Below are 23859 nucleotides of genomic sequence, written 5' to 3' on the forward strand. Positions count from 1 at the left end.
CATCTATAAACAGGTCCCCCATTCTTCTGATCCCTGCCTGATGCCAGCTCTGAAACCCCCCGTCCATCCTTCCTGGGACAAACAGATGGTTATCTCTGATCGGGGACCACACCGAGGCTCCCATCTCACCCGTGTCGTCTCCACTGCCCCCAGATCTTTAGCGTTGCCGCCACCACCGGGCTCGTGGTGTACCTTGTCGGCGAGAGCGGCAGCGGTGCCGTCACCAGCGCCCTCAGGCTCGTGCCCCTGCAGGACGCCATCTCCAACCTCTTCCACGCCGCTCCCTCTCCGTCTATTACCCACTTACGGACCATCGCCACGTTGGCTGCCCAATAGTAGCCACCCAGATTCGGCAACGCCAGCCCTCCTCTGTCCCTACTACGCTCCAGAAACCCCCTCCTTACCCTCGGGGTCTTCTTTGCCCACACAAAACCCATGATGCTCCTACCTACCCGCTTAAAAAAGGCCTTGGTAATCATAATAGGAAGGCACTGGAACACAAAAAGAAACCTCGGGAGGACCATCATTTTAATTGACTGTACCCTGCCCGCTAGCGAGAGTGGCAACACATCCCATCGTTTGAAGTCCTCCTCCATCTGCTCCACCAGCCGCGTCAAATTAAGTTTGTGCAGGGCCCCCCAACTCCTAGCTACCTGGATCCCCAAGTACTGAAAGCTCCTTTCCGCCCTTCTCAACAGTAGGTCGTCTATCCCCCTTCCCTGGTCCCCTGGATGCACCACAAAGAGCTCACTTTTCCCTACATTGAGCTTATAGCCCGAGAAGTCCCCAAACTCCCTTAGGATCTGCATGACCTCCACCATCCCCTCCACTGGATCTGCCACATACAGCAACAGGTCGTCCGCATACAGCGACACCCGATGCTCCTCTCCCCCTCGGACCACCCCCCTCCATTTCCTGGACTCCCTTAATGCCATGGCCAAAGGCTCAATTGCTAATGCAAACAACAGCGGGGACAGGGGACACCCCTGCCTCGTCCCTCGATACAGCCGAAAATACTCCGACCTCCGCCGATTCGTAACCACACTCGCCACCGGGGCTCTATATAAGAGCTTAACCCAACTGATAAACCCCTCCCCAAACCCAAACCTCCGCAACACTTCCCAGAGATACTCCACTCCACCCGGTCGAAGGCCTTCTCCGCGCCCATAGCTGCCACTATCACCGCCTCTCCCTCCACCGATGGCATCATAATCACATTCAGTAGCCTCCGCACATTGGTATTTAGCTGCCTACCCTTTACAAATCCCGTCTGGTCCTCGTGAATCACCCCCGGGACACAGTCCTCAATCCTCGTAGCCACCACTTTTGCCAGCAACTTAGCATCCACATTGAGGAGCGAGATCGGTCTATACGACCCACATTGCAGTGGGTCCTTGTCCCTCTTCAGGATTAGAGAAATCAGCGTCCCGGACATTGTTGGGGGCAGGGTCCCCCCTTCCCTTGCTTCATTGAAAGTCCTCACCAGCAACGGGGCTACCAGGTCCGCATACTTCCTGTAAAACTCAACCGGGAACCCATCTGGCCCCGGGGCCTTCCCCGCCTGCATGCTCCCCAGTCCTTTAATCAGCTCCTCCAACCCAATTGGCGCCCCCAAACCAGCCACCTCCTGCTCCTCCACCCTCGGGAACCTCAGTTGATCCAGAAATCGTTGCATCCCCGCTTCCCCCGCTGGGGGCTGAGATCTGTACAGCTCCTCATAAAAGGCCTTAAATGCCTCATTCACTTTCCCCGCAATCCGCACCGTAGTTCCCCTGCCATCCTTGACTCCACCTATCTCCCTCGCTGCCATCCTCTTACGGAGCTGATGTGCCAGCATCTGGCTTGCCTTCTCCCCATACTCGTACATCGCCCCCTGTGCTTTCCTCCACTGTGCCTCTGCCTTCCTCGTGGTCAACAGGTCGAATTCCATCTGGAGACTTCGCCGCTCCCTAAGTAGTCCCTCTTCGGGGGCCTCTGCATATCTCCTGTCTACCCTTAGGATCTCCCCCACTAACCTCTCCCTTTCCCTGCCCTCTCTCTTCTCCCTGTGAGCCCTGATGAAGATTAACTCTCCCCTGACCACCGCCTTCAGCGCCTCCCATACTACCCCCACCTGCACCTCCCCATTGTCGTTGGCCTCCAGATACCTTTCAATGCACCCCCGTACCCTCCCGCACACCTCCTCATCCGCCAATAATCCCACATCCAGACGCCACAGCGGACGTTGATCCCTCTCCTCTCCTAACTCCAGCTCCACCCAGTGCGGGGCGTGGTCTGAGATCGCTATGGCCGAGTACTCCATTCCCTCCACTTTCGGGATCAGCGCCCTGCTCAAAACAAAAAAGTCTATCCGGGAGTAAGCTCTGTGTACGTGAGAAAAAAAAAGAAAATTCCCTGGTCAGGGGCCTAGCAAATCTCCACGGATCCATTCACCCCATCTGGTCCATAAACCCCCTAAGTACCTCGGCCGCAGCCGGCCTCTTCCCCATCCTAGATCTGGAACGATCTAATGCTGGGTCCAACACCGTGTTGCAATCCCCCCCCCCCCCCCCCCCATTATCAAGCTTCCTACCTCCAGGTCCAGAATGCGCCCCAACATACGCTTCATAAATCCAGCATCGTCCCAGTTCGGGGCGCATACGTTTACCAATACCACCCACGCCCCCTGCAGCCTACCGCTCACCATCACATATCGACCTCCATTGTCCACTACTATATTCTTGGCCTCAAATGACACCCGCTTCCCCACCAGTATTGCCATCCCTCTATTCTTCGCATCCAGCCCCGAATGGAATACCTGTCCTACCCATCCCTTTCTTAACCTGACCTGGTCTGCCACCTTCAAATGTGTCTCCTGAAGCATGACCACGTCTGCCTTCAGTCCCTTTAAGTGCGCGAACACTCGGGCCCTCTTAACCGGCCCATTCAGGCCCCTCACATGCCACGTTATCAGTCGGATTGGGGGGCTACCCATCTCCTCCCCCCCCCGCCGACTATCCATCTCCCTTTCTAGGCCAGTCCCGCACCCTCCAGTCCCCCAGACGGGGGACACCCGCCCCAACCACCTCTTCTGTTTCCAGTTCCCCCTTGGCCAATGCAGCAACAACCCTATTTCCTTCCCCCCCCTTCCCCCTCCCCCCCCCGCTAGATCCGTATCTAGCTCTTTTGCTCCCCCCATAACACTCCCGTAAGTCAGCTGACACCTGCTGACCCCGGCCTCCCCCGCCATCCCATTGACCCCCCCCACCCGTGTGGGATTCCCCCCTCCTCCCCCTCCCAGCAAACAGTGTGCGCTCCTCCATCCCCCCCCCCTCCGTCCTTCCCTAGCGCGGGAAAAAGCCCGCGCTTTCCTGAGCCAGCCCCGCCCCCTCTGGCGCAGCTCCTGTTGCGGCCTTATCCCAATTCCCCCATCCCCGGGCCTCCCCTCCCTCCAGCACCGGCGCCCACACTCTCTCACAGTCTCCCCATCAGATCTCTTCCCCCATCCCCATCCATCACTCAACCCGTGGAACATTCCCTACGCATAGTTAAAACCCTGTATGCAACCGACATCCCCCCCACAACCACAGATCCTCAGTTTGAGTCCAACATTTCAGTTTGTATAAAGGTCCAAGCCTCTTCAGGCGTTTCAAAGTGGTGGTGTCGATCCTGAAATGTGACCCACAATCGCGCTGGCTGCAGCATTCCGAATCTCACCCCCTTCCTATGTAGCACCGCCTTAGCCCGATTAAAACCAGCTCTCTTCTTTGCCACCTCTGCACTCCAGTCCTGATAGATTTGGATCTCCGTATTCTCCCACCTGCTGCTCCGCTCTTTCTTGGCCCATCTCAAGACACACTCTCTGTCCACGAAACGGTGAAACCTCACCACTACCGCCCTTGGCGGCTCGTTGGCCTTGGGTCTCCTCGCTAGGACCCGATGAGCCCCATCTAGCTCCAGGGGACTCGGAGAGGCCTCCGCACCCATCAGCGAATTGAGCATCGTGCTCACATATGCCCCGGCGTCGGCCCCCTCCACCCCTTCAGGGAGACCCAGAATTCGAAGATTCTTCCTCCTCGACCTGTTCTCCAGGTCCTCGAATCTTTCCGCCCACCTCTTGTGCAGCGCCTCGTGCGCCTCCATCTTCACCGCCAGGCCCAAGATCTCGTCCTCGTTCTCTGCGGCTTTTTTCCGCACCTCCCGGATCTCTACTCCGTGGGTCTTCTGGGTCTCCTTTTGCCCCTCGATCGCAGTCAGCAGTGGCGCCAACACCTCTTTCTTAAGCTCCTCCACGCAGCGCCTGAGAAACTCCTGCTGCTCCGGCCCCCATGCCGCTCGGTCTCCGCCCTCCGCCATCTTGTTTTTTCTCCCTCGCTTCTTTCGCTGCTCCAAAACCGCTTTTTTGACCGTTCCACTTCTGATCCACTCCATATACTATGGAGGGGGGACCTTGCTCTCACCTTCCCACATGGGAAGTCGTCGAAAAATTGCCGTTGGGGCTCCTCTGGAGAGCCCAAAAGTCCGTTCCAGCGGGAGCCGCCGAAATGTGCGGCTTAGCTCCGCATAGCCGCAACCGGAAGTCTCAACAAGACATTCTAAATGGTGAACAGGGATTCTCACTCCCTGACGCCTATGCAGACTTAAGTGGGTGCTATTTGGGTCAATCTATATTTTCAAGTTATCCCCCGGTATAACCCGTATATTCATAGAAGATTTTTATCTACTTACCCACTCCTGGGTCCCGCATTGCTAAGTAAGTAAAGTAGACTTTGTAATAACCACTGTTTCAGGTTAAAACTTTAAGTTATTTTATTATCATATTTTTTCTTTTAAAAGATGCAATCACTGTCTTTACAGAAAAGTAACAAGATCTTACTTCTGGATTCCCCTGGTTGGTTGAAAAGACCTTCAGGTCCACCTTGACAATCTCTCTTCTTTAGCTTTTGGTCTTCCTCAAATGGATTCGCTGTTCTGCTTGGTTGCTATGTTCTATTCTTCCCATGACCGAGGGCAGCTATGAGAGCTGACTCTGCTGGTTGTCCCCTTTTTTAGTGTTTATATTTCCCTTCCAGCAGTTACTAAGTTTATATGACATTATCGTAAAGTAACTTTATTTTACTCTTGATTGTACAAGGTACCTTTAATCTGAATTATTTCTAACTTCAGCTCATCGAACTCTGATTACATTGTTTCCTTTGTGATGTTCAAAAGTGCTTTGATCCCAGAGGGATGTTACATCTGGTTTCTGTCATTTCTAAAGTTGCTTTATTACCAAATAGTGCCCCAGCTCAGAACTCTGACTCCGATTTGGGTCTAACGTGTGTTCCCGTGGACACATTGTCTCCAGCTTCCCATATTCACCTGGTGTCAGCAGAATCTCACACCTAAACATTTGTCACCCAATTCAACTGAAATTCCTAGCCATTCTTTTCTAGCTGCTCGCTAAAATAATTAACTTCAAAGAAGGTGCAAAATATTGCTTTTTTCCATATAACTAAAAGTTCAATCTGCTGTGTCTTAAAAGACATACATCAGTTTTACAGCTTGAATAGTCACAGGCTGCTTTCTTAACGCCTGTTTGATAAAGGCTATCTGCATTTCAAAACCTTCTTTTGCAGCTGCTGTTAACCCTTCGTGGGATTTTCCCCTACATTCTCTCATGTGGCCTTAGGTCAGGTATTGCCAGACTTCCATGTTTCAAATGACATATTTTCCCATTTTTCTCTTTTACAGATCCCATCCACAATGGGTGGGACCAAGCCTCGCACACCTAAGTAGGTTTAAAACTCACTTTGGGGTGCTGGCCTAGGATCTGCTGGGCCCCCCAGGGACACCCCAGCTGGGCGCCATTCAGTGCTAGTCCGCACAAATGTGGACCAGGCGGAACGGCGCCTGCAGGGTCTCCTAGGCCATTGGAGGCCCCTGGGTGGTCAGGTCATGGACAGAGCAGGGTGGCCCCCTGCAGTCCCCCCCCCCCAGGAATGCAGATACCTTGGCACTGCCGGTTTGGCATATTGGCACCGCAAAGCCGGCAGGAGCACTGCCAGGGTGGCACGGCCATGGGCCAGGGCTTGAGGGGGGCCATGCCCATGAAAGGAGGGTGGAAGGGATGTATGAAGGATGGGTGGGACAGGGTGGGTACGAGGAGACCTCCGGAAGGTTGGGAAGGGGAAAGTGTGGGGGTCCTGGAAGGGGAGGGCCCGAAAGGGGGTGATGGAAATCCTGAAAAGGGGGACCTGTCGGCGATCCCATAATGTAGTGTCATCACTTGGCGGGGGGGGGGGGGAGGTTGTGTGGTCGTGCCCATGTGTGTGGAAGGCGAGGGGGTTGACATTGCCTGTCGATGTGCTGGGGGGGGGGGGGGGGCATTCAAACCCACTTAGAGATTAGGGCACCCTTTCAAAATGGTGACAGGATCTCTGAGGACCAGGTCTGGCCAGTGAGTTCAGTTCCCCAGTGATGAAAATAATTATAATTCCAAGTGTGGACTAACCCAGTGAGAAACTCCCCAGGGCCCAAAAAAGTGACTCTGGGCGGGATTTACCAACCAACCCAGCATGCCGAGGCGGCCCCTCGGCGGGATTTTCTGGTTCTGCCGTTGACAACGGCAATTTAGCGTGGCCAATCCCCTAACCTGCACATCCTTTGGGTTGTGCGGCTGAAACCCACGCAGACATGGGGAGAATGTGCAAACTCCACACGGACAGTCACCGTCTGGTCAGAATTGAACCCTGGTCCCTGGTGCTGCCCATTCCCTCAGGTTTTTGAAGTAAGAGGACTCTCGGTAAGAAATGTGATCTGTTTAATTCGATTACAAGCATTTTTTAAAAAAAGTTTAATAGTTTGATCAAATTGCGTGGCCAGTCTATGTTATTTATCATTCGTTTTCCTTTGCCAGTTTCTGTCACAGCTGATGATACTTCTAATAAGTGTTGTCAGCTCCGCTTTCTGTGGACATTTGGGAAAAGTTGAATTGGGCGCAGTTAGCCTTGCCACAGCGGTGAGTTTTCCTTTGGGATGTGCACATTTATTCACCATTACTTATCCTGTATAAAATAGTGATGGAATTGCAGTGATTGCTAGCGGGTTCGAGCTGCGTGCCTTTGTCAGCTGATGAAATGCTCCTTGTAAAGAAGCCTGGCCTTTACCTGCTGCTCTCAATGGAGGGGCAACTAGAGAGCAGCACTTGCTTCAATGGCTCTAGGCTAAATAACTGTATAAATAACAATGAGGTTTCATTTATCTTGTTCCTTTACGGTAGCAAATGTCCCAAAGCACCTCACCAGGGTGTTGTCAGATAAATAAACATTTGAGCCAAATGAGATATTACGATGGGGGGACCAAAATCTTGGTCAAAGAGGCAGATTTAAAGAATTGCCCTAGAAGCCAGGAAGGGAGGTGGTTTTAAGTGGAAATTCCAGAGCTTCGTGTCCAGCAACAGAAGGGGTTGCCAGCAGCGATTTAAAGGAAATCCAAGGTTGCACAAACGGCCACAACTGGCGAGGCATTGTGCATTATGGGGATGGAACTGGTCACAAGCCGCGGCAAGGCCAGGGAGGAACTTGGACACAAGGATAAGAATTCTTAGTTCGGGGCAACATGGTGGCGCAGTGGTTAGCACTGCTGCCTCACGGCGCCGAGGACCCGGGTTTGATCCCGGCTCCGGGTCGCTGTCCGTGTGGAGTTTGCACAATCCCCCCCCCCCAGTGTCTGCGTGGGTTTCGCCCCCACGACCCAAAGATGTGCAGGGTAGGTGGATTGGCCATGCTAAATCGTCCCTTAACTGGAATAAAATAAATCTAAATTTATAAACAAAAAAAAAAAGAATTCTTAGTTCAAGGCATTGATGAACTCATAGCCAATTTCAGTCAGTGAGCAAAGGACTCATGGGCACTGTCCCCAGTAAGTTTTTGAAAAACTCCATTCTACCCCATAATGAGCCTAGGACTCTATGATGTGTGCTCAGCCTGAACAGAAATCTGCAGGCTGCTGTGCAGTCACGCAGCTCAAGTGAACTTGGTCGGGGGCAAAGGGAATTTTGGATGAGTTGGGAGGCAGCCTGCCGGGTTCTGGGTGGAAGAGTGGGTGGAGGATTGGGTGCCTGCCAGAGGAACGGTCTGAGCCCGCAGCAGACAAAAGCTGATCAAGAATTGATACTTGACGGGAAGGATTAAAAAAAGGGGAAGGACATGAAGCCATTAATAAAATTGCCATGGTATTCATTTGTATATCGCGTATTGATTTGCAGTATGTTGGTTACAGCTGGGATGATATTGCTAAATGCTTCCTTTTCTTTCTCATTCTTTTGGCCAGGTAATAACTATAGCCGGAATCTCCATAGGCATGGGACTGTCCACGGCGTGTGACACTCTCATATCTCAGGTAGGTGCACTTAAACCCTGACTGTATCAGGGGCAGTGTTTTATCTGTCCAATTCAGATACTTCAACCAGCTCCTTAATTAAAGTTTACCCAGGTGTCTTTATTTCTAAGTCGAACAAAGTATGGACACAGATATAATGCAACACACTCTATTAAATATAGTTAATCCGTAAATTACCCACTTCACACACAGGAAACACCCAGGATTTGACTATACTACCTGCAAAAGTGGTTTGTTGGGCTGTTGAGTCTCTCTGGTTCCTCTTTGCAAAGGTGATTCTTGCTGGCTGTTTCTTGCTTGCTTCCTTCTGGTCTGGTCAAGGTCACCTCACACACCGAGTCTTTGCTTCGAGTCTTCGCTCCCTAGATGTCCCGGATGCCTATTTCTTTTGTCCCTCTGCTGCCACCCACCTCCCTTTCCACCTGCCCTTGGCCTTCGACCAATGGAGTCTCAGGGGGCAGGGTCTCAGTGCCCAATGGTCTGGTTGATGACCTGTTGACAGGGCACCTGAGCCCGCCCTGGGAGCACCGATGATTGCCTGATGGGTTGTCAGGAACTGTGGACAATAAGCCAATGCATCTCAAGTGGGAGCGATAATTACTTGATGGGTTATCAGGGGCTGCTTCAGACATGCATGTCTGAGTTCTGTCGATCAGGATTCTGCAGACTGTGGTTTTAATTTAAAGTGCCCAATTCTTTAATTTAAGATATCCAATTTACAGCTGGCTTGTAATACAGAACAATGCCAGCAGCACGGTTGAATTCCCGTAACAGCCTCCCCAAACAGGCGCCGGAATGTGGCGACGAGGGGCTTTTCACAGTAACTTCATTGACGCCTACTTGTGACAATAAGTGATTATTATTATTAATTATTATTATTAATCAGCCTTAAAACTAGGCCCTGATTATATTACCCCAGCAGTGACGTCCTCTCGACATAGAAAAAATATTTTGTTATAACAGCGCAGAATCGAGAGGTGCACAAGGGGGCTAGTGAATCATGTACATATGTTTTAGTCCACCCCGAAACTACTAGCATTCTGGACATCGATCTTTAAGATGATGTTGGAGATCGTGAAACCATGCCTGTTGGAATATTGGAGCTGCCGCAGTTTCTGGAGGGGGGGTGGTGTCCGATGTCGTGGCCTTCGCCGCTCTGATTGCCCGGCAGCGAATTCTGCTCGGGTGGAGGTCGGCGGCGCCACCGAAGGTGTGGGCATGGCGGAAATTCTGCAATTGGAGAAAACTAAGTTTGCTTTTAGAGGGTCACGGGAGGGGTTTCAAGTGAGATGGAAGCTGTTCATATCGGCGTTCAAAGATTTGTTTGTCGCCGGTGAGTGGAAGAGGGGGGGGGGGGGGGGGGTGCGGAGGGGGAGGGGGGATTTTTTTGTTTTGGGGGGAGGGTCAAGTTACTTATGGTTCAAAAAGGGGTAAAAAAAGATGACACAGTTTGTACTCCGGCTGTGTTTTCATAGAATCATGGAATTTACAGTGCAGAAGGAGGACATTCGGCCCATCTGGTTTGCACCAGCCCTTGGAAAGAGCACCCCCTTTAAGCCTAGGCTTCCGCCCTATCCCCGTAACCCAGTAACCCGACCACATTAAGGGGCAATTTAGCTTGGCCAATCCACCGAACCTGCACATCTTTGGACTGTGGGACGAAACCAGAGCACCTGGAGGAAACCCACGGTTTTCTGGATGGTTGCGTGATTTTCTTTTTGTTGGAATAACATATATTAAAAAAAAATAATAGAGCAGAATAAATCTTTTAATTTCGGGCCTTGGTCCCTTGGGTGAGTTAGAGCCACACAGACCAGGAAAGTAACAATCCCTGGAGTGTTCCACTGCAGGCTGCCGCCATGCACATGTGCGGCAACGGACCCGGCAATTCTACGGCCGTATCCGCAGCTAGAGACAGGGGCTTCACGATGCGTGCCTGCTAGCCCCCCCACCAGACGGAGGATCAGTGGCCGTTTTGCTTTGTTTCTTCGGTCGTAAAACGCCACTGTTCCCACGCTGGCGTCAGCACTTAGACTCAGAATCGGAGAATCCAGCCCCCTATCTCTGAGAATCTTTTCCAACAATTTCACTATCACTGACGTCAAGCTCACTGGCCTTTAATTACCGGATTATCCTTGCTACCCTTCTTAAATAACGGTATAACAGTAGCTATCCTCCAATCCTCTGCGATCCCGCCTGTGGCCAACGAGAAAACAAAGATTTCTCTCAGAGGCCCAGCGATTTCATTTCTTGTCTCCCTCAGTAATCTGGGATAGATGCCATCTGACCCTGGGGATTTGTCAACCTTAATGCTTTTTAACACTTCTAACACTTCCTCCGTCATTACGACCTGTTCTAAAGTGTTTATAAATCCCTCTGAGACACCACCAAACAATGCCCCTCTCCTTTGTGAATACTGATGCAAAATACTCATTAAGGACTTCACCTACATCCTTTGGTTCTACACATAATTTCCCTCCTTTGTCCTTGAGTGGACCAACTCTTTCTCTAGCTACCCTCTTGTTCTTAACATATGTATAAAAAGCCTTGGGATTCTGCTTAATCCTGTCTGCCAAGGACATTCCGTGACCCCTTTTTGCCTTCCTAACTCCCTGCTCGAGCTCTTTTTTACTTTCCTTGTAAGTGCTTCATCTGCTTTTAGTTGCCTACACCTCATGTGTACATCCTTTTTCTTTTTGACTCGACTCACAATTACCCTGGTCATCCATGGTTCCCGAATCCTGCCTTTCCTGTCTTTCCTTTTCATCGGCACAGGCCTGTCCTGCACTCCCATCAACTGCTCCTTAATGCCAAATGTGGATTTACCCTCAAACAGCCTTTCCCTTTTAAAAAAATATATATTTTATTCAAGTTTTTTGGCCAAACATAACAATACGTAGTGTTTCTTTTACACAACAATAAAGCAATATAAATAACCGTGGCCAGTTTTAAACAAATAAATAAGTAATATATAAACAAAAACAAAAAACAAAACTAAATGGCAACTGCCTTGTCCAAAATAAATACTCTCCAAAAATACAATCCAACAATCCAATATACAATTACATATACCAAATACCTATACATATACAATAACATCCCTGAGAGTCCGTCCGATTCCTCCCCCCCACCCTCCCCCCTGGGTTGATGCTGTTGTCTACTTCTTTTCCATTCCCTCTATCTTTCTGTGAGGTAGTCGACGAACGGTTGCCACCGCCTGGTGAACCCTTGAGCCGAACCCCTTAACACGAACTTAATCCGTTCTAACTTTATAAACCCTGCCATATCGTTTATCCAGGTCTCCATACCCGGGGGTTTGGCTTCCTTCCGCATTAACAATATCCTGCGCCGGGCTACAAGGGACGCAAAGGCCAACACGTCAGCCTCTCTCGCCTCCTGCACTCCCGGCTCTTCTGCAACCCCAAATATAGCCAACCCCCAGCTTGGTTCGACCCGGACCCCCACCACCTTCGAAAGCACCTTTGCCACCCCCACCCAGAACCCCTGTAGTGCCGGGAATGACCAGAACATGTGGGTGTGATTCGCTGGGCCTCTCGAGCATCTCGCACACCTATCCTCTACCCAAAAAAATTTACTAAGCCGTGCTCCAGTCATATGTGCCCTGTGTAGCACCTTAAATTGTATCAGGCTTAGCCTGGCACACGAGGACGATGAGTTTACCCTACGTGGGGCATCAGCCCACAGCCCCTCCTCAATCTCCTCCCCCAGTTCTTCTTCCCATTTCCCTTTCAGCTCAAAACAGCCTTTCCCAAACAACAGACTTCAAAACCAAAGAGAAAATGCTGGAAAATCTCAGCAGGTCTGGCAGCTAACATTTCGAGTCCAGATGACCCTTTGTCAAAGCTCCAAATCCTACCTAATCTGGTTGTAGTTAGCCTTCCCCCAATTTAGCACCTTAACTCTAGGACAACTCGTCCTTTTCCATGAATATCCAAAAAAGTTATAGGAATTGTGGTCACTGTTCGTCACATGTTTCCCCACTACGACTTTGATGACCTGGCCGGGCTTGTTCCCTAGTACTAGGTCGTATCGCCCCCCTCTCTAGTCATACTATCCACATATTGTTCCAAAATACCTTCCTGTACACACTTAACAAATTCCTCACCATCCAGACCCCTAGCCCTAAGGGATTTCCAGTCAATATGAAGAAAATTAAAGTCTCCCACTACAACAACCCTATTATTTCTACATCTATCCCGAATCTGCTTACATATCTGTTCTTCAACTTCCCATGGGCTGTTGGGAGGCCTGTAGTACACCCCCATCATTGTGACTGCCCTCTTCCTGTTTCTGAGTTCTACCCACAGTGTCTCGTTACTTGATTCTTGTCCTCCCTCTGCACAACTGTAATATGTTCTCTACCCAGTATTGGAACTCCCCCACCTCTTTTACCATCCCCCCCTGTCGTGCCTCAAACATCTCTATCCCGGAATGTTTAGCTGCCAGTCCCGTTTTTTAACCAAGTCCCTGTAAAGACTCACATTCCAATCACTCTTCACATTCCAATCTGTAATTATCTTGTAATTGTGTCTCTGCCTATATATGCTGTGATTGTGAACCTGCCTCCACTTCACCTGATGAAGGAGCAGTGCTCCGAAATCTTGTGAGTTCAAATAAACCTGCTGGACTTTAACCTGATGTTGTGGAACCCCTTACTGTGCCCTCCCCAGTCCAGCGTCGGCATCTCCACATCATAACCTTTTGATGTTATTTGCAGTCGTAAGCTATGGAGGAAAGTTAAGTCCAGCAGATTGTGGTCTATCAGTCAGTGTCAGTCCAATTCACTTTGGGCTGGATTCTCCGTTGCGAGGTCCGTCCCGCTGCCGCTGCCAGCGAGGACAGAGAATTTGGTCACGCCGTTCACTGGCGGCGGGATTCTCTACTCCCGTCGCCTGTCGGTGGGACTTCCCATTGAAACCACCCCACGCCGCCGGGGCCACAGAATCCCGCCAGCCGGAGAACGACTAGAGAACCCCAGCCCTTTAACTTTTATTCTGATGTTGCAGACACATGGCAGCAAGAACATGAAGCGAATCGGAGTGATCCTCCAAAGAGGGATCCTCATTCTCAGCATAACCTGCTTTCCCTGCTGGGCCGTCTTCATTAACATCGAGCACATTTTACTGGCTTTCAAACAATCTGCTGCGGTGGCCAAGTGAGTATCTTGTCTAATTTTCATTGCAAATTTATTCCAAATTACCAGCATCCCAGGCAGGCACATGAAACTGCTGTTTGTTCCCTTAAATATGTAAGTGAGACAGTGCAGTGAACATTGAATTCACCGCTGCATAATTCCAGGTGTTAGTCGAAACATAGAATCATAGAATCATAGAATTTACAGTGCAGAAGAAGGCCATTCGGCCCATCGAGTCTGCACCGGCCCTTGGAAAGAGCACCCTATCCAAGCCCACACCTCCACCCTATCCCCATAATCCCATAACCCAGTAACCCCACCCAACACTAAGGGCAATTTTGGACACTAAGGGCAATTTAGCATGGCCAATCTACCTAACCTGCACATCTTTGGACTGTGGGAGGAAACCGGAGCACCCGGAGGAAACCCACGCACACACGGGGAGAACGTGCAGACTCCGCACAGACAGAGACCCAAGCCGGGGTTTGAACCTGGACCCTGGAGCTGTGAAGCAATGTTGCTAACCACCATGCTACCGTGCTGCCCAAAGAGTGGCCGGGGCCGACCATCTCTATGATATGTTGTTCTGTTTCTTGTACACTGCCTTCCCTAAAGGTCTGGCCGTGACTCTGCTATGTGCCCAGTTTAACTAGCTGCCTCCATTGGTGTAGTACGCTGCGCTGTGCTGCCTGACTTTGCTACTATGGTTTGAGTTTACCTTTTGTAGGGGCTGGTTTAGCGCACTGGGCTAAATCGCTGGCTTTGAAAGCAGACCAAGGCAGGTCAGCAGCATGGTTCAATTCCCGTACCAGCCTCCCCGAACAGGTGCTGGAATGTGGCGACTAGGGGCTTTTCACAGTAACTTCATTTGAAGCCTACTTGTGACAATAAGCGATTTTCATTTCATTTTCATTCAGATGTTGCTGTTCTCTGGTCTCCCTGCTGTTGCCAATATCTTTCATTTTTCTTGCAGATTAACGCAACTCTATGTGAAGATATTTATTCCTGCTCTTCCTGTAAGTCAATTATTACAGGGAGCGAGCACATGCAGGCAGCTCATTAGACAACTAAAGTCACTCATTACCTAAAGTGCAGACAGATCAAAAGGCTCCAAACTGCAATAATCACAGTACATCCTATGGAGATTAACTGGAGAAATCCATTAAGGCAACTTTATGAGATAAGACCCTGGCTGATCTCATTGGGAGCCATAAGGACTCAATGCCCCAGTGCTAAATAATCAAAGAAGTCTTGAACAATCCAAAGTCATATTACATGATAGTAATATGTGGTTACTCTTTTGCTTCATTCCAGAATGGCCAGATGGTTGCAGTTCAGTAAAACTATCAGTCTTCAAATTAGGCAAATAACATTTATTGAGTAACGAATATAAATATCTATGAGTTTGTTCACTTTTCTACAACTATAACTGATGATTAAGTAAATAAGAATAAGTATATATAATGTTTAACTACACATGCCAACTAAGCTATATCTCTAATACTCTGCTCACTCGTCGCTCCTGATACAAAGAGGTGGGAATCTCCGCTGAGTGTAGTTTATACACATGGATCTGGTGCTGCCATCTAGTGGTTGTCTAGCACTATAATACAGATGTTCACCCCTTACATACCTGCAGATATACAGATCAATACAAGTATCTCATCCAAGTCACCGTTCTCCATATGTGAACTTAACATTGGAGCAAGAGCTCATTTGTCCCTTTGAATCTGCTCTGGCTTTTTAGAAAATAATGGTGGATTTCTACCTTAGCTGCAGCTTCTTACACTATCCCCTTATTCTTAGTATCCTTTAGCGTCCAAAAATCTAGCAGGATCTGGCTTGAATACACACAGTCACTGAAGATCCATAGCTCTCTGATGTAGCAAAATGCAAAGCTTCGCAACCTTGAATGAAGGAATATCTCCTTGCCTCAGTCCTAAATGCTCAAGCCAAGGACCCAGGAAATAAGAGTAGGTACAGGCCACTCGGCCCGTCGAACCTGCTCTTCCATTCAATATAATCATGGCCGAACGTGGGCAACAACTCCATTTTCCTGCCTGCTCCCCATGTCCCTTAATTCATCGGCCTCTCCCAGACTTCAACGATGGAGCATCCGCAACCCTCTGGGGTGGAGAATTCCAAATATTCACAAACTTTTTAGTGAAGCATTTTCTCTGCATCTTAGCCCCTAATCAACCCCTAATCCTGAGACTGTGCCACCCCCCCCCCCCGCCCGTGTTTTAGATTCCCCGGCCAGCGGGAACAATCTCTCAGCGTCTGCCCTACCAAACCCCTTCAGAATTTTGTTGGTTTCAATGAGACCGCCCCTCATTCTTCAAAACTCCAGAGAATATCGACCCAATTTACTCAGTCTCACATCAGAGGGAAACCACTCAACCCAGTGTCCAATGGAGTGAATTCTCATTGCGCTGCCTCAAAATCAAGTAAATCCTTTCCTAAATGTGAAGACCAAAACTGCGCACAGCGTTCCAGATGTGGTCCCACCAAAACCCTGTACAACTGCAGCAAGACTTCCCTATTATGTACTCCAATCCCCTGGCAATAAAGGCCAACATGCAATTTGCCTTCATAATTGCCTGCTGTACCTGTTACGTTAACATTTTGCATTCTTTATACGAGCACACCACAAATCCCTTTGGACATTGACACTTCGAGGTTTCTCACCTTTTAAGAAACACTCAGCTCTTCTACTCTTTCGATCGAAGTGAAGAACTACACATTTCCCTATATTATAATCCATCTGCCATCTCTGTTGCCCATCAATACCTCACTGCAGTCTCTCTGTGTCCTCCCCACAGGTTACTTTCCCATCTAACTTACTATCATCAGCAAACTTATAGACATCATTCTCTGTCTCTTCATTGAAGTCATTAGTATGGATTGTAAATAGATGATTCCCAAGCAATGTACCATCCGCTCTCTGCTAATCCCTTATTTGGCTACTCTGGAGCCTGGTAGTAGACTGTACAGCCATGGAAACATTCTCCCAGTATCTGTTCTGTCAAGCCAGATTCCAGAATTTTATACGCTTCAATGAGGTGACCTCACATTCTTCTAAACTCTAGTGAATTTGGGGTTAGTCAACTCAATCTCTCCTCATAGTACAATCTCCTCATTCGAGGAGTCAACCTGGTTGACATTTGTTGCATTCCCTTGATGACAAATATATCCTTCTTTAGATTAGGAAATAAAAACTGTACACAGTACATCCGGTGTAGCCTCACCAGAGCCCTGCATGGTTGCAGGAACATGTCTTTACTATTCAATACCCTTCTTTAGAATCATAGAATCACTACAGTGCAGAAGGAGGACATTTGGCCCATCAAGTTTGCACTGACCCTCTGAAGGAGCACACTACCTCGACCCAATCCAAACCCTTTCCCTGTAATCCCACCTAGGGGCAATTTAGCATAGCCAATCCACCAAACCTGCACAACTTCACTCTCTCTCTACCCAGATTCCCCCTGCCTCAATCCCGCCCCTCCCATTCTATTTACTGTTGGCAAAAATAAATACCGGGCATCTCTCCTGAACCCTGCTGGGCCGAATGCTGGACACTTGGCTGCTGGACCAGGAAACTCCAGCCTCCCACCGCCATCCATGGCTGGGTGTGAATTTTTCCCCTTCTTCAACTTCCAGTGCCCTGATTGGCCATTCCATCAGGATGTTCTGATTGGCTAATCGAGGATTCCATGGATACACTCGTGTGAAGGCATGTGCGCACCAGTTAGGAGGTTTCTGTTTCCTGATCTTTGTTTAAAGATATTTTTTATTCTCCTCCTTTTTCACATTTTCTCCCAAATTTACACCCAACAATAAGCAATAATCAGTAATGAATGCAATGTCAATCCCCATATCAATAACAACGATCCCACCAAACCCCAGACATAGGCCTGCATGTTAACATAAACAAATGACAAAAAGGAATCAGGAATCACCCATAGTCGCCATGAACACACACAGCCCCCCTCCCCCCAACCCTCCCACCCCACCTAATGTTCGATGTGATCCAATTCTCGAAAGTGCATCATGAATATCGCCCATGAATTGTAGAACCCCTCCATCCTTCCCCTCAGTTGAAATTTGACCTTTTCAAGCGTTAAGAATTCCAGCAGGTGCCCCCGCCGCGCCAGGGCACAGGGTGGAGAGGCTGCTCTCCATCCCATCAGGATCCGCCTTCGGGCGATCAACGAGGCGAAGGCTACAACATCTGCCTCCTCGCCCGTTTCCAACCCTGGCTGGTCCCTTGTTTCCTGATCTTTAATGTGTGGGTAGGGTTTTTGTAGCCACAGCATTCAGATAGCAGGTCCATTTAGTTTCTGGTTAATGTAACCCCCAGGATGTTGGTAACGGTGGGATCAGCGATGATAATGCCTGTGAGTGTCAAGTGATGGTGGTTAGATGCTCTCTTGCTGGTGAGAGTCATTGCCTGGCACTTGTGTGGCATGAATGTCACCTATCATCCCAAGCCTGAATATTGTCCAGATCTTGCTGCATTTGGACATGGGTTGCTTCAGTGTCTAAGGATGCTCAAATGGTGCTGAACATTGTGCAATCATCAGTCTGCAAACATCAGCGAACATCCCACTTCTGACCTTATGATGGAAGGGAGGTCAATGATGAAGCAGCTGAAGAGGATTGGGTCAAAGACACTACCCTGAGGAACTCCTGCAGTAATGCCCTGGAACGGACATGATTGGCAACCAACAATCACAACCACTGTCTTTTGCGTTAGTTACCATTTCAACCAGTGAAAGCTTCCCCCTTGATTCCCATTGATTTCAATTTTGCTGGGGTTCCTCTACCAAACACTGCCTTGGTGACATAGACAGTCACCATCACCTCTGGCATTTAGCTCTTTTGTACAGTTTTGGACGAGGAGCTGAGTGACCCTGACGGAACCCAAACTGAGGGTGCACGAATAGAATCTTGCTGAGTAAGTGCCACTTGATAGCACTGTCAATGACACCTTCCATCATTTTGCTGATGATCGGGAGCAGACTGATGGGGCGGTCATTGGACAGATCGGATTTCCAATGCTTTTTCAGGACAAGACTGGAGTATTGAGTCCAGTTTTGGTCTCCTTAAGTGGGGAAGGGTGTAGTGGCAATAGAGGCAGTTCAGAGGAGGTTCACTAGATTGATTCCGGGGATGAAGGGGTTGACGTATGAGGGGAGATTAAACAGTTTGGGCTCATACTTGCTGGGGTTTAGAAGCCATTAGAAGGGATCTGATCAAGGTGTATTAAATACTAAAAGGGATTGATAAAATAAATGTAGATGCAGGACACCATGCCCTGACTGCTCCACCATGATGCTGACCGCAGGACACCGTGTACGGACTGCTTCACAGTGATGCTGACCGCAGGACACAGTTCCCAGACTGCTTCACTGTGATGCTTACTGCAGGACACCGTTCCCAGACTGCTTCACAGTGATGCTGACCGCAGGACACAGTTCCCAGACTGCTTCACTGTGACACTTACTGCAGGACACCGTTCCCAGACTGCATCACCGTGATGCTGACCGCAGGACACAGTTCCCAGACTGCATCACTGTGATGCTGACTGCAGGACACCATTCCCAGACTGCTTCACCGTGATGCTGACCGCAGAACACTGTTCCCAGACTGCTTCACTGTGATGCTGACTGCAGGACACCGTTCCCAGACTGCTTCACTGTGATGCTGAGTGCAGGACACCGTTCCCAGACTGCTTCACTGTGATGATGACTGCAGGACACTGTTCCCAGACTGCTTCATTGTGATGCTGACTGCAGGACACCGTTCCCGGGCTGCTTCACTGTGATGCTGACTGCAGGACACTGCTCCCAGACTACTTCACTGTGATGCTGATGGCAGGACACCATTCCCAGACTCCTTCACTGTGATGCTGACTGCAGGCCCCCATTCCCAGACTCCTTCACTGTGGTGCTGACTGCAGGACACTGTTCCCGGACTGCTTCACTGCTGACTGCAGGACACCGTTCCCAGACTGCTTCACTGTGATGCTGACTGCAGGACACAATACCCAGACTGCTTCACTGTGACGCTGACTGCAGGACACTGTTCTCAGACTGCTTCACTGTGACGCTGACTGCAGGACACCTTCCCAGATTGCTTCACTACGATGCTGACTGCAGGACACCTTCCCAGATTGCTTCACTGTGATGCTGACTGCAGGACACTGCTCCCAGACTACTTCACTGTGATGCTGATGGCAGGACACCATTCCCAGACTCCTTCACTGTGATGCTGACTGCAGGCCCCCATTCCCAGACTCCTTCACTGTGGTGCTGACTGCAGGACACTGTTCCCGGACTGCTTCACTGCTGACTGCAGGACACCGTTCCCAGACTGCTTCACTGTGATGCTGACTGCAGGACACAATACCCAGACTGCGTCACTGTGATGCTGACTGCAGGACACTGTTCTCAGACTGCTTCACTGTGATGCTGACCGCAGGACATCGTTCCCAGACTGCTTCACTACGATGCTGACGGCAGGACACCATTCCCAGACTGCTTCACTGTGACGCTGACAGCAGGTCAACGTTCCCTGACTGCTTCACAGTGATGCTGACTGCAGGACACCGTTCCCAGACTGCTTCACTGTGATGCTGACTGCAGGACACGATACCCAGACTGCTTCACTGTGATGCTGACTGCAGGACACCATTCCCAGACTGCTTCACTGTGACGCTGATTGCAGGACACCTTCCCAGACTGCTTCACTGTGATGCTGACTGCAGAACACTGTTCCCAGACTGCTTCACTGTGACGCTCACTGCAGGGCACTGTTCCCAGACTGCTTCACTGTGATGCTGACTGCAGGACACCTTCCCAGACTGCTTCACTGTGATGCTGACTGCAGGACACCGTTCCCAGACTGCCTCACTGTGATGCTGACTGCAGGGCACTGTTCCCAGACTGCGTCACTGTGATGTTGTCTGCAGGACACCTTCCCAAACTACTTCACTGTGATGCTGACTGCAGGTCAACGTTCCCGGACTGCTTCACTGTGATGCTGACTGCAGGACACCGTTCCCAGACTGCGTCACTGTGATGCTGACGGCAGGAATCAGTTCCCAGACTGCTTCACTGTGATACTGACTGCAGATCACTGTTCCCAGACTGCTTCACTGTGATGCTCATGGCAGGACACTGTTCTCGGACTGCTTCACTGTAATGCTGTCAGCAGGACACCATTCCCAGGCTGCTTCACTGTGATGCTGAGTGCAGGACACCATTCCCAGGCTGCTTCACTGCGATGCTGACGGCAGGACACCGTTCCCAGACTGCTTCACCGTGATGCTGATGGCAGGACCCCCTTCCCAGACTGCTTCACTGTGATGCTGACTGCAGGACACTGCTCCCAGACTGCTTCACTGTGATGCTGATGGCAAGACCCCCTCCCCAGACTGCTTCACTGTGACGCTGACAGCAGGACACTGTTCCCAGACTGCATCACTTTGACGCTGACTGCAGGACACTGTTCTCGGACTGCTTCACTGTAATGCTGTCAGCTGTGATGCTGACTGCAGAACACTGTTCCCAGACTGCTTCACTGTGACCCTGACTGCAGGACACTGTTCCCAGACTGCTTCACTGTGATGCTGACTGCAGGTCAACGTTCCCGGACTGCTTCACTGTGATGCTGATGGCAGGACCCCCTCCCCAGACTGCTTCACTGTGATGCTGACTGCAGGACACCGTTCCCAGACTGCTTCACTGTGATGCTGACTGCAGGACACCGTTCCCAGACTGCTTCACTGTGACCCTGACTGCAGGGCACTGTTCCCAGACTGCTTCACTGTGATGCTGATGGCAGGACCCCCTCCCCAGACTGCTTCACTGTGATGCTGATGGCAGGACCCCCTCCCCAGACTGCTTCACTGTGATACTGACTGCAGATCACTGTTCCCAGACTGCTTCACTGTGATGCTCATGGCAGGACACTGTTCTCGGACTGCTTCACTGTGATGCTGTCAGCAGGACACCATTCCCAGGCTGCTTCACTGTGATGTTGAGTGCAGGACACCATTCCCAGACTTCATCACTGCGATGCTGACTGCAGGACACCGTTCCCAGAGTGCTTCACTGCGATGCTGACTGCAGATCACTGTTCCCAGACTGCTTCACTGTGATGCTCATGGCAGGACACTGTTCTCGGACTGCTTCACTGCGAGACAGACTGCAGGACACCGTTCCCAGACTGCTTCACTGTGATGCTGACTGCAGATCACTGTTCCCAGACTGCTTCACTGTGATGCTCATGGCAGGACACTGTTCTCGGACTGCTTCACCGTGATGCTGACTGCAGGACACTGTTTAGCAGAGGTTCCATTTTTATAGTGATTGATGCGCTGTCTGCTGCTAATTATTTTCAATATTCTTTCTTAGGCAGCCTTTGTTTATGACTTAGAGATCCGATACCTTCAGAATCAGGTAAAGTAACAGACGGTGCAGCGCACATAAAATCACTTTAATTATTGCAGTCAAATATAATCTGGGAGTCATCTGTTTCATTTTCCTTATTTAGATGGCAAACTGTAGTTCATTCAAAATATTGGAGGAGCCAGTTTGGGAGAAGTAGACAGAATTACCAAGAAACAGGCCATCTTGCCTCATGGATCCACACTGTGCCCAACACAAGCCCCCACCCAACTTTCAGTACTTAACCCCATTAACATTTTATAGAATCCCTACAGTGCAGAGAGAGGCCGTTCGGCCCATCAGCTTTCCATCAAACTTCTGAAAGAGCATCCTACTTAGGCCCACTCCCCTTTCTCCGTATCCCCAACTAACCTTCACATCTCTGGACACTGAGGGGCAATTGAGGGGCAAGTGACCCTTTTAGACTGGGAGAAAATTATACCCCAAACGTGGATATTGTGGGAGCACTTCATAGAATTTACGGTGCAGAAAGAGGCCATTCGGGCAATCGAGTCTGCACCGGCCCTTGGAAAGAGCACCCTGCTTAAGCCCACGCCTCCACTCTATCCCAGTAACCCCACCTAACCTTTTGGACACTAAGGGGCAATTTAGCATGGCCAATCCACCTAACCTGCAACATCTTTGGAATGTGGGAGGAAACCCACGCAGACACGGGGAGAAAGGGCAAACTCCACACAGATAGTGACCCGAGGCCGGAATTGAACCTGGGACTCTGGAGCTGTGAATCAGCCGTGCTTACCACTGTGCCACTGTGCTGCCCCGACTCCATCTTCCTGCTATCCTGGCACCATGCCATGCACCATGCTGGTTTATTGAAGAGTAATTCCAGCAATAACTTTATCGTTTTGTTCCCAGGGGATCACCATGCCTCAGGTTTTCACTGGCCTCATAGCCAACATCCTCAATGCTGGAATCAATTATCTCTTCCTCTTTGTGTTGAACCTGGGAGTGCCGTAAGTAGCAAACAAGCGTAAAAGTTACCAAAATAAAATTCAAAAATACTAACCAACAATTCAAATGCCAAACATACATTTTCGAATCTCGGTTCCGATTTAAAAAAAATAAATTTCGCGTATCCAATTATTTGGTCCCGATTAAGGGGCAATTTAGCGTGGCCAATCCACCTAACCCGCACATCTTTGGGTTGTGGGGGTGAGACCCATGAAGACACGGGGAGAATGTGCAAACTCCACACGGACAGTGACCCGGGGCCGGGACCGAGCCCGGGTCCTCACCGCCGTGAGGCAGCAGTGCTAACCACAGCGCCCCCTTGCCGCCCCAGAATCCCGGTTCGGATAAATGAATCTTTCACTGAACTGTGGCCCAGACTTTATTCTAAGCTGCCTTTAACATTTACACTTGTTTCTCAGAGGCTCGGCCGCTGCCAATGTTATCTCTCAGTACTGTCAAGCTATTCTCCTGTTTGGATACATTCGATGGAGAAAGCTGCACGTTAACACCTGGGCAGGTAGGTTTCAGAGGGGGCCATTCAAATCTTGGACAATGCTGTGAAAGTAGCCATATCCAATTCGACACCCAGTATACACCTTGATCAATTCACATTTTCAGGGAAATCAACAGAAAGAACAATTGGATAGGGAGTCTCATTCAGACCCTCTCTGTGTATCGCACTCACTTGCTCTGAAGATCCTTATTTATTGATTTATTGGATACTTTTTTCTCTGTTCCCCCTTCTTCTCCTGGCCCATGTATCACAATCGCAGGCCAGACTCCAACAGTGGCTGGGGTACCAGACCAAAATCCCTATATCTTATTTTATTTGTGAGACTGTGCGGGAAGAAGGATTTGCTCTGGGGTGATTGCATGAACATATAGGGATTTGGTTATTTAAATGTTTCTTTCTCT

The 23859-nt window shown here is 49.9% G+C and overlaps 1 protein-coding gene across 2 annotated transcripts in view; it reads left to right on the plus strand.

Moving 5' to 3' along the window:
- The window catches only part of LOC140386935 (multidrug and toxin extrusion protein 1-like), a 75466-nt gene that overhangs the window by 6580 nt on the left and 45027 nt on the right, over positions 1–23859 (plus strand). For both annotated transcript variants that reach the window (XM_072469842.1, XM_072469843.1), the window contains exons 3-9: positions 6878–6979; positions 8293–8361; positions 13389–13537; positions 14490–14532; positions 21940–21984; positions 22849–22946; positions 23364–23461. In XM_072469842.1, the coding sequence (XP_072325943.1) occupies positions 6878–6979; positions 8293–8361; positions 13389–13537; positions 14490–14532; positions 21940–21984; positions 22849–22946; positions 23364–23461 (604 nt within the window). The remainder of the gene's footprint in view (positions 1–6877; positions 6980–8292; positions 8362–13388; positions 13538–14489; positions 14533–21939; positions 21985–22848; positions 22947–23363; positions 23462–23859) is intronic.

This window comes from Scyliorhinus torazame, chromosome 12 (genome assembly GCF_047496885.1).
Source record: "Scyliorhinus torazame isolate Kashiwa2021f chromosome 12, sScyTor2.1, whole genome shotgun sequence".
Classification (NCBI taxonomy): domain Eukaryota; kingdom Metazoa; phylum Chordata; class Chondrichthyes; order Carcharhiniformes; family Scyliorhinidae; genus Scyliorhinus; species Scyliorhinus torazame.